The 14,548-nt window shown below is 43.6% G+C and overlaps 1 protein-coding gene across 1 annotated transcript in view; it reads right to left on the reverse strand.

The window, feature by feature from the left end:
* Positions 1-10,687: 10,687 nt before the first annotated feature.
* Positions 10,688-14,548, reverse strand: part of SETD5 (SET domain containing 5) — an 88,167-nt gene continuing 84,306 nt past the window's right edge. Inside the window, exon 22 of the mRNA XM_080819812.1 lies at positions 10,688-11,540. Within this exon, the coding sequence (XP_080675938.1) occupies positions 11,502-11,540 (39 nt within the window). The 3' untranslated portion in view covers positions 10,688-11,501. The remainder of the gene's footprint in view (positions 11,541-14,548) is intronic.

Here is a 14,548-nt window from a genome sequence, read left to right on the forward strand (position 1 = left end):
CAGAAGTGAGTTCCTCAAAGATCCAAACCAAAGCCCAGTGTTGGGAGGCTGTGGGGGGGGGGGGCTTGGGGGCTGGGAGGGAGGCAGTGGTTGGGAAGGGGGAGACGACTGAGGTGGGAGAGAATGAGAGAGGGGAGGGAAGGGGTGGAGAGAGGCAGAAATATGGAGAAAGGAGAGATGCAGAGTAGTGGAGAGGGGACCCTGGTGCAGAGAGCCTGGGGTTGAGGGGGTAAGGTGGCTGGGAAAAAGAAGGAGGAATAGGGACAGGGAAGGAGGCAAATGGAGGGGTGAGCTGTGGACAGCTGACTGGGGTGCAGGGGCGCGGCATGGGGCAGAGGAGGATAAAGGAGGCAGGATGCCAAGGGATTGGAGCAGCTGCTGTGTGTGCCCTGCTGCGGGGGTGGGGGCGCCAGAGTCCTGTGCTGTGGGGGGACGGGAGAACCTCCCCTCAGACACTCAGGCCCCTGCCCACCCCTTTGGGGCCAGGGTGCGCCACTGGAGTGGAGGTTAGTGGGAGGGGAGAGTGAAGTTAATCCCCTTGAGGGGGGTCCCGAGTGCCTCCCTGTCCCCATGCACCCAGCCAGTTGCTGCCTTTGCCAAGGAAGGGGCAGCCCACGTAAGCACCCAGGAGTTTGGGGTTCGAAAAGCAGGGTTGGGCAGGCTTGTAAGAGTGCAAGGGGAACACAGGGAAGGAAAAGAGACTGGGGTGCGCACCAGAGCCCTGTCCCCGAGGCTTTGGCGGAGGCCGGAGCAGAGCGGGAAACAGATGCTTGCTCAGGTAGGGGCTTCACGTGAGGCTGGAATGCCACCACCCTGTGGCTCAGATGGCTCTCTGGGGGCAAGGAAGCCATTGTGGACTAGGGGAAGTTTGTGGTGTGCCCTAGCCAAAGCAGGCAATTTGGCTTTTGCCCTGGGGAAGAGACAGATGCAGTGATCACCTGCTCCCACCTCAGCATGGCCTCTGGGACTCTTGGTTCTGGAAAGGAAAGAAGCTGACCTTTGAGCAGCCCGTGGAGGCACTCGTCCTCCCGAGTTGTGACTGGATTGGAGGCGTCTGGCACGAGCAGGTCGTTTCTGCTCTGGTCTGGGGACTTTCAGGAGAGGCCAAAGCAGCTACAACCTAGAGGTGGTTGAGAGCACTGGTTGGTCACGTCCTTCTGGGTCTCTAGGATGTGAAAACTTTCCTGTTTGGGAACCAGTACCCGGTAAGGAAAACATTGTTTTCCTGAGGGGGTGAGGACCATGGGTAGGATTCATCCTTTTCAGGCCTGGACTAGTTAAGCCAAGAGCTTTTAGATGAGGCTATAGGGAACTTACTTGGCCTCCTTGAGATTCTTGCTTGGGCACAGGGGAATCAGCCTTCTCCAACGTCCAGTGTGATTGAGACAGGGGAACCCTCTCTTTGGAGAAGCTGGGACTTTCCCAGCACAAGAGACTTACGCAGGTCCCTGCCTGGCTCAGGGCTAGCCTTCGGGTGGGCCTGGAGTTTCCTGAGAAGGGAACAAGGGGGACAGTCCTTCCCAGAGCTCTGACCAGCAGACCTCAGGGGCCTGTGCTGTGTGTCATTAGGATAGCTTGGTGTTGTCCACACCCCATTAGTAAGTTCCGTCTGAATGTGTCCTCGCTGTTCATCGTCCAGTTTGGTAACATTTATTTTGGTCCTGACCCCTTCTGCTGCTGCTGGATTTGAGCTTCAGTGCAGGTGGAATGACGTTCAAATAAAGAAACACTTTATATCACCCATGCTGGCTCCTTCTCTGAGTTGGCCCCTGGGGATGGAGAGGGTCGAGATTCTACCACATGCCCAGGTTTGGCTGCATATTAACAGAGTGAACACTGTGGCTTAACAAGAGTTTATCTTCCTTTTATATTAAGTCTGGAGATAGCCAGACAATGACTGATATGGCCCACACCATTACTAGGAACCCAGGCTCCTCTTTCTGGGCTGTCATTTTCAATCCTGGCTTCCAGTCTCAAGGACACCACCTGGCCCAGCATGGCTGCTGGAGCTCTATAGTCACTTGGTCCACATTTCATTTGATGGAGACTAATGGAAATCCCATAGGACTGAGTCACATTGCACACCTAGCTAAAATGTGATCTTTTAATGGGGGCACACTGTCATCCCAGAAAAGACTGTGGTTCAAGGGAGAGAACAGATGGGGTGGGCAGTTGGCAGTCTCTGCTGACTGATTAAACAGGCTTGACTGTGCACTTAGGACTCGGACTAGAACAAACAAGGCTCCACCCTTTTCTGCCTGTGTGGCCTGGACAAGTCCCTTCACATCTCTCTAAATCCCCATTTAGTAAATGGAATTGATGACAGTGATCTCAGGAAATTGTAAGAAAGGAGGGAATGTGCCTTGCTTGACAGCATCTGGCACGTTGTAGTGTCCCATATGACAGATTGATTATAATGTCTGCACTTAGTGAACTGAGTCTTCACTCAACACTCTTGAGCACTTGGTATAGGCTAAGCACTTAAAGAACAAAAACAGAGACCCTGTGCTAGCTAAGGGTCAGTCTGGCTGGGGAGATAAAAATGTAAAAATAATGTAAAATGTGCCAGGCGCAGGGTAATGTGGGTGCCCTGGGTAGGGACAAGTTAACATGGCTTTTGGTGGGGGTAGGTAGAGCAGGAGACCGTTCTACTGTAGGGTGAGTAGGAGTTAGGCAGGCAAAGGTCAGGAAAGCCATTCACGAGTGAGAGGGCAGCTTGGGAAAAGAGCAGGGTAAGAAACAACGGAGAGTGCAGAGAACTAAGAGAACTAAAAGCCTTTTAGCAATGCTGAACTATAAGGTGCGAGGCAGGGAGGGTCAGAGATTTGTCCGGAGACAGGCAAATCCAGAGGATGAAAGAGCTCAGAGGCTGTGGACAGGAATTTGGATGTTCAGAGCAGTGGAGGACCGACTGTGGGGTGATTTTAGCAGGAGAGCAGCATGATTAGATCCGCGTTTCAGGAAGATCACTCTGGTTGCCCTGTTAGGGAGCGGAGTTAGAGGAAGATGATTTATTTTTTTTTCCTTTTTTTTAAAATTTAAAAAAGTTTTTAAAATTAACATATAATGTATTATTAGCCCCAGGGGTACAGGTCTGTGAATCGCCAGGTTTATACACTTCACAGCACTTCACCATAGCACATACCTTCCCCAAAGTCCATAACCCTGCCACCGTCTCCCTACCCCCTACCCCCCGCAACCCTCAGTTTGTTTTGTGAGATTAAGAGTCTCTCTCTTTTTTTAAAACATATTTTATTTATTAGACATAGAGAGAGATCACAAGTAGACGGGGGGGGGGGGGAAGCAGGCCCCCCGCTGAGCAGAGAGCCCGATGTGGGGCTCCATCCCAGGACCCTGGGATCATGACCTGAGCCGAAGGCAGAGGCTTTAACCCACTGAGCCACCCAGGCGCCCCGAGATTAAGAGTCTCTTATGGTTTGTCTCCCTCCCGATTCCATCTTGTTTAATTTACTCTTTTTATGCCCCCCAAGCCCCCCAGAGGAAGACAATTTTAATGAAAGAGAAATCATTAGTCTGGCATGAAACAAAGTGGTGGCGGTGGGTTTGAGAGAGGTGAGAAATTTGCTATTTAGGAAGTAGAACTGACACTTGGTAGCTGATTGGCTGTGGGGTAAAAGAGTGGCACCAAGAAAGATGGATACATTTTTTGCTTGGGGGACAAAAAAGATTTGTCAGGATAGCAGGGGAACAAGATCAGTTCAGTTGAAACTTGCTAAGTTTAAGAAGCATGTGGGGGGCGCCTGGCTGGCTGTTGGTTGAATGTGGGACTTTTTATCTCGGGGTTGTGAGTTTGAGCTCATATTAGGTTTAGTAGAGATTACTTTAAAAAAAATAAATAGAAAAAGAAAAAAATAGCATGTGGGACACCATGGTGAAGTCGTCCAGTAGTCAGTTGACTTAGATGGATTTGGGAGCTTAAGAGAAAGATCTGGGCCAGAAACATGAGGTTGCAGGTAATGGTTGAAAGGTGAAGCACAGAGGAGTTTGCTCAGGGTGACTGTATTGTGTGAAGAACACAGAACAATGGAGTAAATGTTGGAAAACACCGATATAGAAAGGTCAGAGGAATGGATGTCCGAAAGGAGAGGACACTGGAAGAGTCACAGCTGTGAGAAAAACCATGAAAATGTGTTAGGGAAACCAAGGATCTAGAGGTCAAGGGAAAAGTCAGCTGGAGGAAATTAGTTCGGAATTAGGGACTGAAAAATGTGCCTATTGGATTTGGAAGGAAGGGGGCCATTGTTGAATTTGAGGATGTGGAATCTCTTTATATGAAAGATTCTGAATGTGTATAGGTCATGGCCAGTAAGAGTTTAAAGCTAAGAGAGAGAATGGTGTGCCTTGGTAGCTCAATCAGGTGCCTGACTCTTGATTTTGGCTCAGGTCATGATCTCAGCGTTGTGGGATGGACTGTGCTCAGTGTGGGTCAGACTGGGATTCTTCTTCTACCTTTCCCCCTCCCTCCCCACCCTCCTACTCTCTCTAAATAAATAAAATCTTTTTAAAAATAGAAATTAAGGAAAAAAAAAATAGAAATTAAGGGGGGCGCCTGGGTGGCTCAGAGGGTTAAAGCCTCTGCCTTCGGCTCAGGTCATGATCCTAGGGTCCTGGGATCGAGACCCACATCGGGCTCTCTGCTCCCCGGGGAGCCTGCTTCCTCCTCTCTCTCTGCCTGCCTCTCTGTCTACTTGTGATCTCTGTCTGTCAAAAAAAAAAAAAAAAGAAATAAAGGTAGTGGGGATATGGACATTGGGGAGGGTATGTGCTATGATGAGTGCTGTGAAATGTGTAAACCTGGCGATTCACAGACCTGTACCCCTGGGGATAAAAATACATTATATGTTTATTAAAATAAATAAATTAATTAAAAAAATAGAAATAAAGGTAAAGAGAATTACTAAGAAGAGGTGAGAAGGCCTTTTTGGGGGTAGAGGGAAGTGCACGGTTTAGGGAGCTCATACCTGATGGTATTCATTTCCTCAGTGAAGCAGGAGGCAAGACTGAGAGAAAGGAATGAGCAGGGGGTTTGAGACGTGGCAAAAGGAGAGCCTGGGTGGCTCAGGTCTTGATCCTGGAGACTCTGAATTGGAGACTCTGAATCGAGTCTGCATCGGCCTCCCTGCTCAGCGGGGAGTCTGCTTCTCCCGTGGTCCCTCACTCCACTTGTGCTCTCTCTCAAAAAAAAATTACATCTTAAAAAAGAGAGAGACGATGGGGTGTCTGGGTAGCTCAGTGGGTTAAAGCCTCTGCCTTCAGCTCAGGTCATGATCCCAGCATCCTGGGATGGAGCCCTGAATCGAGCTCCCTGCTCAGCGGGGAGCCTGCTTCCTCCCCTCTATCTCTGCCTGCCTCTCTGCCTACTTGTGATCTCTGTCAAATAAATGAATAAAATCTTAAAAAAAAAAAAAAAGAGAGACGGAGAAGTGGCAAAATTTAAGCAGTTGCTACAGGAGCTGTCAAAGCTTCAAAAGACTGACACATGAACATGAAATTGTGGAAGCACCAATGGACAGGAGGGCAAGCACAGAGAAGACAGACTGTAGACCGACCGGTAGGTGCCAGGTAAGCAGAGTGTCTTGCAGGAGTGTTTCACTCCCGCCATGATATCCAGGTTGCTTACAGAAAAAAAGCCAGCAATGGGACAGACAGAGACAGACAAAGGACTGAGGTTTTTGTGAAAGAGCTGAAGGAGAGAAGATTATGGTTGGGAAGCTGGGTGTTTGACCTGAATACTGTGACTCATTCTTAGAGATGGCTTTGAGATGTGAGGCACTGAGTAGAATGTTTACCCAAATGGTGAGAATAATGAGAAAAATTGGGGTGCAGAGGAGCCAAAGTCATCCAAGAACCAAAGAGAGTGGTGAGAAGCTACAAACACATTAACCAGACATTGTGTGCATCAATGGAGCAGGAATTTTTTATCTGAGGGGCAAGATGTAGTTGTCTGGGAGCATTTGGGGGAGAACCTTTAGGCAAAATGATGTGAGAAAGAGCAGTCTCCACTTAAAAGGGCTGCAAAGGAGGTGGTGTCCTAAGGAAAGAATGATATTTCCATATTTCAGTAAGGGCTTGTCTCTTAAAGGAAAGAGGTATCCAGAGGGCACAGCCGAAAGGTTAGGAGAAAAGGACAGAACAGAGAAAGAACTACCTTGTAAGGCTCAAGAGCACCAAGAGGTTACACAGAAAACTCTCATTTTGGGAAATGGCTAAGGGTAACAAGAGCATGAAGTTGGTAGCAGTCATGACTCAAAGTTTCAAATGGAGCTCTCGTTTGAAATCCCTTTCAAGTCCACTTAGGCACAGCAAAAGGACCAGTGATACCAGCACTGAAACAGATCTGGAGGTGCTTGAAGGCTCATTTAGGTGTCAAAGCAGGTACAGGAATGCAACCGGAGTGGACTGGAGGCTTCTTCAAATTCACTTATTCATTCAACATTGAATGCCTGTTCTGGTCTGGTACTGCTAGGTTCTAGAAATACAGGAATAAATCAGATATAGGCCTTGGGCTCAGATGATCACAGGCTAGTTAGCGGCAGGGTTGTTTGCCTTTTGTTTGGAGTGGCTAGGTAAGATTCTGGTTTTTGTTTTGTTAAACGTGTTGCAGCATAAAACAAATGTACAGGCAGGTGAAATATTATAAAATACCATACTAGACATTACCATAGGGACAGAATCCTGCGAGTCACCCCAGAAGCCTTTCACTTACAAACACTACCCTCTTCCTTCTCTCCTGAAGAGCAACCACTACTTTGACTTGACTTTTTAAGATGTTATTTATTTATTTGACAGACAGAGATCACAAGTAGGCAGAGAGGCAGGCAGAGAGGAGGGGAAGCAGGCTCCCTGCTAAGCAGAGAGCCTGATGTGGGGCTTGATCCCAGGACCCTGAGATCAGGACCTGAACCGAAGGCAGAGGCTTAACCCACTGAGCCACCCAGGCGCCCTTGCTTTGACTTTTATGGTAATCATGTCCCAACTTTTATCTCTCTGTCTCTCTCTCTCTATATATAATATATTTTTAAGTATTTATATATAATATATAATATATACTTAAAATATATATATATTTTATATATATATATATAAGTATATAAGTATATATTTAATTAATTAATTAATTAATTAATTAATATAAGTATATATTTAAGTATATATATAATATATACTTAAAATATATATAATATATTTTAAGTATTTATTTGCCAAGCAGGGAGCCTGATGTGGGGCTTGATCCCAGGACCCCGGGATCATGACCCACACTGAAGGCAGATGCCCAATGATTGAGCCTCCCAGGCGTCCCTCCAATATTTTTGAAAAAATCCATGTAGGGACTCCTGGGAGGCTCAGTTGGTTAAGTGTTTGCCTTCGGCTCCATTCATGATCCCAGAATCCTGGGATTGAGTCCCATGTCGGGGTCCTTGATCAGCAGGGAGCATGCTTCTCCCTCTGTTTGCTGCTCCCCCTGCTTGTATTCTCTCTCTGACAAATAAATAATCTTTAAAAAAAGAAAAAAATCCATGTAGAAGTGAACTTGCAAAGCTCAAACTCATGTTGTTCAACTGTCAACTACATTGTAAAATTATCACAGTTGTCTAGTTAACTTCCATCACCAGTTAGAATTTTTGTGTGTGTGATAAGGACATTAAAGATCTCCTTCAGCAACTTGTGAATATACACTACAATATTAACTCTAGTCACCATGCTGTACATTACATCCCGAGGGCATGTTTTTTTCCTAACTGCGAATGTGACCTTTTGATTACTTTCACCCATTTTACCTCTCCCTCATCCTTTGCAACCATCAATCTGTTCCCTATATCCATGAGTTCATTTAAAAAAAAAAAAAAGATTCCACATGTGAGATTATATGGTATTTGTCTTTCTCTGATTTATTTGATGTAGCATAATGCCCTCAAGGTCCATCCATACTGCCACAAATAGCAAGATTTCATTCCTTGTTTATGGCTGAATAATATTTCATTGTGTGTGTACACACACACACACACACACACACACTCACACAACTTTCTTTATCCGTCTGTCCATCCATCCATGAATGAAGACTTAGGTTGCTTCCACATCTTGGCTACTGTAAATAATGTTATGAATACTTGGTGCACACATCACTTTAAGTTAATATTTTCATTTTCTTTAGATAAATAACCAGAAGTGGAATGGTGGATGATATAGTTCCATTTTTAATTTTTTGAGGGATCCCCATATTGTTTCCCACAGTGGCTGCACCAATTTACATTTCTACCAACGGAGTATAAAGGTTCCCTTTTGTCCATCTCCCCACCAACACTGGTAATTTGTTGTCTTAAATAGCTATTCTAACAGGTGTGAGATGGTATCTCATTACAGTTTTGATTTGCACTTACCCAGTGATCAGTGATGCTGAGCAACTTTTCATATACCAGTTGGCCAAATGTTTCTCTTTGGGAAGATGTCTATTCAGATCCTCTGCCCATTTTTAAATTGGATTGTTTGAGTCAGTAAGTTGTAGGAGTTCTTTATATATTTTGATATATTTTGGATATTAACCCCTTATCAGATATATGATTTGCAAAATACATTTCCTCCTATTCTGTAGGTTGCCTTTTCATTTTGTTGATATTTGCCTTGCTGTGCAGAAACATTTTAGTTTGATGGTCTCACTTGTTTATTTTTGCTTTTGTTGGCTTTGGTGTCAAATCCAAAAAGATCATTGCCAAGACTGAGTCAAGGAGCTCATTTCCTATGTTTTCTTCTAGTTTCATGATTTCAGGTCTTACATTCAAGTCTTTAGCCCATTTTTGAGTTAATTTTTGTGTATGGTGTAAGACAGAGGTCCAGTCTTATTCTTTTGCATGTGGCTGTCCAGTTTTCCCAACAGTGTTTATTGGAGAGACCATCTTTTCCCCATTGTTTATTTTTGGCTCCTCTGTTGTAAACTAACTGACCCTATATGTTTGGATTTATTCTTGGGCTCCCTATTTTGTTCTACTGATCTATGCAACTGTTTTACTATAGTTTTGTAGTATAGTTTGAAATCAGAAAACATTATGTGTCGGCTTTGTTCTTTCTCAAGATTGCTTTGGCTATTCAGGCTCCTTGTAGCTCCATACAAATTTTAGGATTATTCATTTCTTTGAAAAATGCCACTGGAATTTTGACAAAGAGAACACTGAATTTGTAGATGGCTTTAGGTTTTTACTTTAGGTTTTTAAGAGTTCTTTGTATATTTTGGATAACAGTCCTGTATCAGATGTGTCTTTTGCCAATATTTTCTTCCGGTCTAGTTTGTCTTCCCATTCTCTTGACAATGCCTTTTGCAGAGCAAAAGTTAATTTTAATCAAGCCCAGGTTACCAAGTATTTCTTTCATGGATGGAGGCTTTGGGGTTTTATCCAAAAAGCCATTTTGCAAAACCCAAAGTTTTCTAGATTTTCTCCTAGTTGTTTAGTAGTTTTCATTTTGCATTTAGGTTGTGATCCATTTTTAGTTAGTTCTTGTGAAGGGTGTAAGGATTACATCTAGGTTACTTTGCATGTTGAAGTCCAGTTGTCCCAACACTACTTGTTGAAAAGACTATCTTTTTCCTCACTGTATTGCTTTTGCTCATTTGTCAAACATCAGTTGACTATTATTACTTTAGGTCTACTGGTCATTCCAGTCTGTTCCGTCCATCTATGTGCGTATTCTTATTCCAATGTCACAGTCATTATTACTACAGCTTTATTAAGTCTTTAAGTCAGGCAGTGTTAGTCCTCTGACTTTTCCCTTCGATATTCTGTTGGCTATCCCGGGTCTTTTGCCTGTCCGTTTATTGATATTCACAAAATAACTTGCTGAGATTCTGATTGGTGTTCTGAATCTATAGATCAGTTAAGAGACATCCTGATATGAACTCTTTCTCTCCAGGACCATGGGATATCTCTATTTAGTTTTCCTTTGATTTCTTTCATCAGTTTTGTAGTTCTCCCTATATACCTATAGGTATATAGTTATACCTATTTCATTTTTATTGGTGCTAATGTAAATGTTGTATTTTAATTGGAATTGTTAGTGGTACAGTAATGCAACTGATATTTGTATATGAATCTTGTATCCTGCAACCTTGTTATAAATGCTTATTAGTCTGAATTTTTTGTGTTGTTTCTTCCAGATTTTCTAGTCATATCATCTGTGAACAGAGTTTTACTTCTTCCTTCACAATCTCTGTACTTTTTATTTCCCTTTCTTGTCCTATTGCATTATCTAGGACTTCCAGTACAGTGTTCTAGAAGAGTGGACATCCTCCTTTCCTTGCCTTATTCCTGATTTTTTAAAAAAATTCCTGTCCCCCCTTCTGAATTTTAATGGGAAAGCTTTTAGTTTCTCACCACTAGGTATGTTAGGTGTAGGATTCTTGTAGCTGTTCTTCACCAAGCAGGTAAAGTTCTCTTCTATTTCTGGTTTTTGAAGGTATTTCTCACTGAAATGTTTATGTACATGTCTTTAGCATGCTCTTACTGTGTGTGGCAATATTATTCTGCTCCTTACTTTCTTATAACTGGGATTTGACATTGATCCTTTTTGTTACTCATATTGACTAAGTTTTTTTGTACTTTCAGAGAAGCATGACTTGGGTCTTTCTAGTTTGAAGGTTCTACAGTACTATTTTTTAAGTAACTGTTAAAATGAGGACTGTGCAAACAAGAGCTGTTTATTTTTTAAGGTTATTTAAAAAATCTTATTTGTCAGAGAGAGAGCCAGTGAGCAAGCACAAGCAGGGCAGGCAGCAGGCAGAGGGAGCAGCAGGTTCCCCACTGAGCAGGGAGTCTGATGCGGGACTCAATTCCAGGACTCTGGGATCATGACCTGAGCTGAAGGCAGACACGTAACCAACCGAGCCACCCAGGCTCCCAAGAGCTGTTTAAATTTATCACCAGATATGCTTAGAACTTTATGACCAATTGTTTCTTTCAGGAGTTACAGTTCAAAGGAAGTTATTTAATAACCATTATATTGTTGTTGGAGAAGAAATACATCCCAGATTTAGTGGGACAATAGTAGTTTCACTCTTATTCCAAAACTTCATTTAATGTGGTACCCCCCACTGCATATCTCTATTTTTTTTTAAAGATTTATTTATTTGACAGAGATCACAAGTAGGCAGAGGCAGGCAGAGAGAGAGAGGAGGAAGCAGGCTCCCCGCTGAGCAGAGACCCTGATGCGGGGCTCGATCCCAGATCCTGGGATCATGACCCGAGCTGAAGGCAGAGGCTTTAACCCACTGAGCCACCCAGGCGCCCCTCCATATCTCTATTTTGATTATCCCACTCAATTTTAATTGTATAGAGTGCCTTTTCAGCATGCACCTTTGTCCTGGGTACTCTGCTGGTGAGAGTTTTCTGAACCGACTGCTGTGGTCCCTTCAGATCCAAGCAAGCATCCTCTGCACAAGTTTTGGCTGTTGTTCTCAACCTGGCATGCTCAATTCCAAGTGAGTACTTGTTTTAGAGTTCTGAGATCGATCTGATGCTCCATTGCTTCCTCTGAAACAGAAGGGGATACCATGCAGGTATTGTAGCTATGGCAGCTTGTTTCTACCCACCTTTTGCTTCAGGGCTCACGGGGATACCTAATTTTTTGGTAAAGTTACCCAAGGTTTTTTTTTGTTTTTGTTTTCTAAAGTAAGCTCTCTGCTCAGGGTAGGGCTTGATCTCATGACCCCAAGATCAAGAGTCGCATGCTCCATTGACTGAGGCAGCCAACGTTTTTGTTTTGTTTTCATGGCTGCTCTGTGTGGGCTTATGGGGGAATTTGATAAATATTCATCACTATTATTTCAGAATCTCTGCCAGTTTAAGTTTTGAATGTAGGAGCAGGTAAAAGTTATAGGGGGCACAATCTCCTCCAGTAACTGCTTTTCTCCAAGTTGTTCTCTTATCAATCTTTAGCACAGAGTATATCAACAACTTTGGCTAACTCCTCTCTCTGAGCCTCGTAGCAGATTATGGAGGCCGCTCCAGCTCTGACTGATGATTGATAATCAGGGTAGTTTCAAGGCAAATGGCCTACTCCATTCGGACAATTGTGCATTTTATTTACTTCAGGGTGATCTCTGTTATTAAACAGAAACCTGCACCATCAAACTGATGCCAAAAGGCCAGACTGCTGTTTTAAAGAAACGGTGTGATATACTTTTTCAGCTAGTTAAATGATTAGTTCTAAGGCTGTTCACTTCAGTCTGCCATTCAGAAGAGAGAAATCTTGGACAAGTTGTATCCTTCGAAATTCATTAAAAAAAAAATCCCTGTAAAATGGGAATGATGCCTGCCTTACACATTGTTAAACATGAATGAGATAGAATGACATGAATAGAAGAGCCTGGTAAACGGTAAATACCGTTTCAGTAGTGTACTTAAGTACTGTTTGCCTTCCTCTATTTCTACCATATCAAAAGTGTAGCACCCAGCAATATAAAGTACCTGATAACATAGGTAGTTTGCTGTTTTACTCACCTTTATATTCCTTGTACCTTACACATAGCCTGGACCATAGAGGGTGTTTAGTAAGTAATTAAGGAATAGAATGTTCGGGGCGCCTGGGTGGCTCAGTGGGTTAAAGCCTCTGCCTTTGGCTCAGGTCATGATCTCAGGGGCCTGGGATCGAGCCCCGTATCAGGCTCTCTGCTCAGTGGGGAGCCTGCTTCTCTGCCTACTTGTGATCTCCGTCTGTCAAATAAATAAATAAAATCTTAAAAAAAAAAAAAAGGAATAGAATGTTCAATTCTGGCAAAAATCAGATGGGCTTATTCATTATCAGAAGCTCTTCAGTACAGCTGAAACACCACACTAGGTCTCAATTTCTCATCTCTAATGTATCTTTAAAAAGCATCTGGCTTGCTTTTATCCAGAATTGAGACTAAATAAGGCACTATATACAAAAATGCTTTTTAACAAGGACCAGGCACCTACTGACTCCAGGCAAAAAACAACTGTGGCTGGGAGAAGGGTGTCTAGGTATTCCAGTGGGCATTTCTATTAGAAAGAGTTTTCTAAGAAAAAAAAATTCTTTTTTAAGGAAAGAAGCTTTATTTGGTTTTAAGACTGTGAGAGCGAGAGAGAGAGAAGATGAGAGAGAAAGCACGAGAGACGAAGAAGGACAGAGTGCGAGGGAGAAGTACGCTCTCCACCAGGCAAGGAGCCCGATGTGGGGCTCAAACCCAAGACACTGGGATCATGATCTGAGCTAAAGGCAGATGCTTAACTGACTGAGCCACCCAGACACCCCAGAAAAAAATAATTTTTGTTATGTCTCCAACTAGTTACTTTCTAAGCTCCTTAAAGAAATGGATAGCATCTTCTCCATCTTTGAATCCCTCCTGCTTATTAGCAAAATGCTATCAGTCTATCATAGCCCTCAGTAAATATTTGTCCAACAAATGTTAGAGCAAAGTACTGCCACACCAATCCATCAGCAAGCACTGATGTTTACCTGCAAAATGTATCCTGATTCCAACTATTTCACCTTACCCCCATTTATTAACATCTTAGCAGAAGCTGCCATTATATTGCCCCCATGTGAATAGCTACGATAGCTTTCCAACTGGATTCCTGGCTTCTATTCATCTCTCCCAGGAGCAAATCAATCGGAGTAATTTTTAAACACTAACCAATCAACAACAAACCATAAACTAGACCATGTCACTTCTGTGCCTAAAATCCTGCAGTGACTTTCCCATTGTATATCTTAAAAAATGTTTATTTGAGAGAGAGGCAGGGGAGCACCAGAGGGGAAGGGACAGAGGGAGATGGAGAGGCAGACTCCCCACTGAACAAGGAGCCTAAGCAGAGGCTGGGGCTTGATTCCAGGACCCTGGGATCATGACCTGAGCTGAAGGCAGACTGAGCCACCCAGGCGCCCCTCCTACTGTATTAGATTCCACATTCTTTAAACTAAACCCACAAGGCTCTGTGTATCAGCAACCAGCAAACTACAGCCTGCAGGCCAAATCTGACTTGCCACACGTTTCTGTGAATATAGTTTAATTGGAGCATAGGCAAGTATGGCCTGTGGCTGTTTCTGCATTGCAAGAGAGAGCTGAGTAGTTGTGACAGAGACCATATGGCTTACGAAGCCTAAATATTTACTATCTGGCCCTTTACAGACAACACTTTTGCTGACCCCCACTCTACATGATCTGACCCCCTATCTTCCTAGGTATTTGCTACTCCCCATTCCTGTCCTGGTCATTCACTGTATCAAGTCTATTCCTCCTCAGAGGCTTTTGCATCTGCTCTTCTAATTCTCTAGGAATGATCTTTATTCATATTGACACATAACTGCCTCCTTATTGTTGGCGTCTCTGCTTAGATGTTAAGTCCTCAGAGACCTGTCCTGATCAACCAATCTAGAGTGGCCCCTCAACCTCCTTAGTTACATATCTGCTATGAAACAATAACACGGTAATGACTATTTGAAATTATTGACTGGTTTAGTTCTCACCCCGCTCTAGAATATATGCTCCATGAAACCTTATTTGCATATCCCCATCTCC

Source organism: Martes martes, assembly GCF_963455335.1.
Source record: "Martes martes genome assembly, chromosome: 1".
Taxonomy (NCBI): domain Eukaryota; kingdom Metazoa; phylum Chordata; class Mammalia; order Carnivora; family Mustelidae; genus Martes; species Martes martes.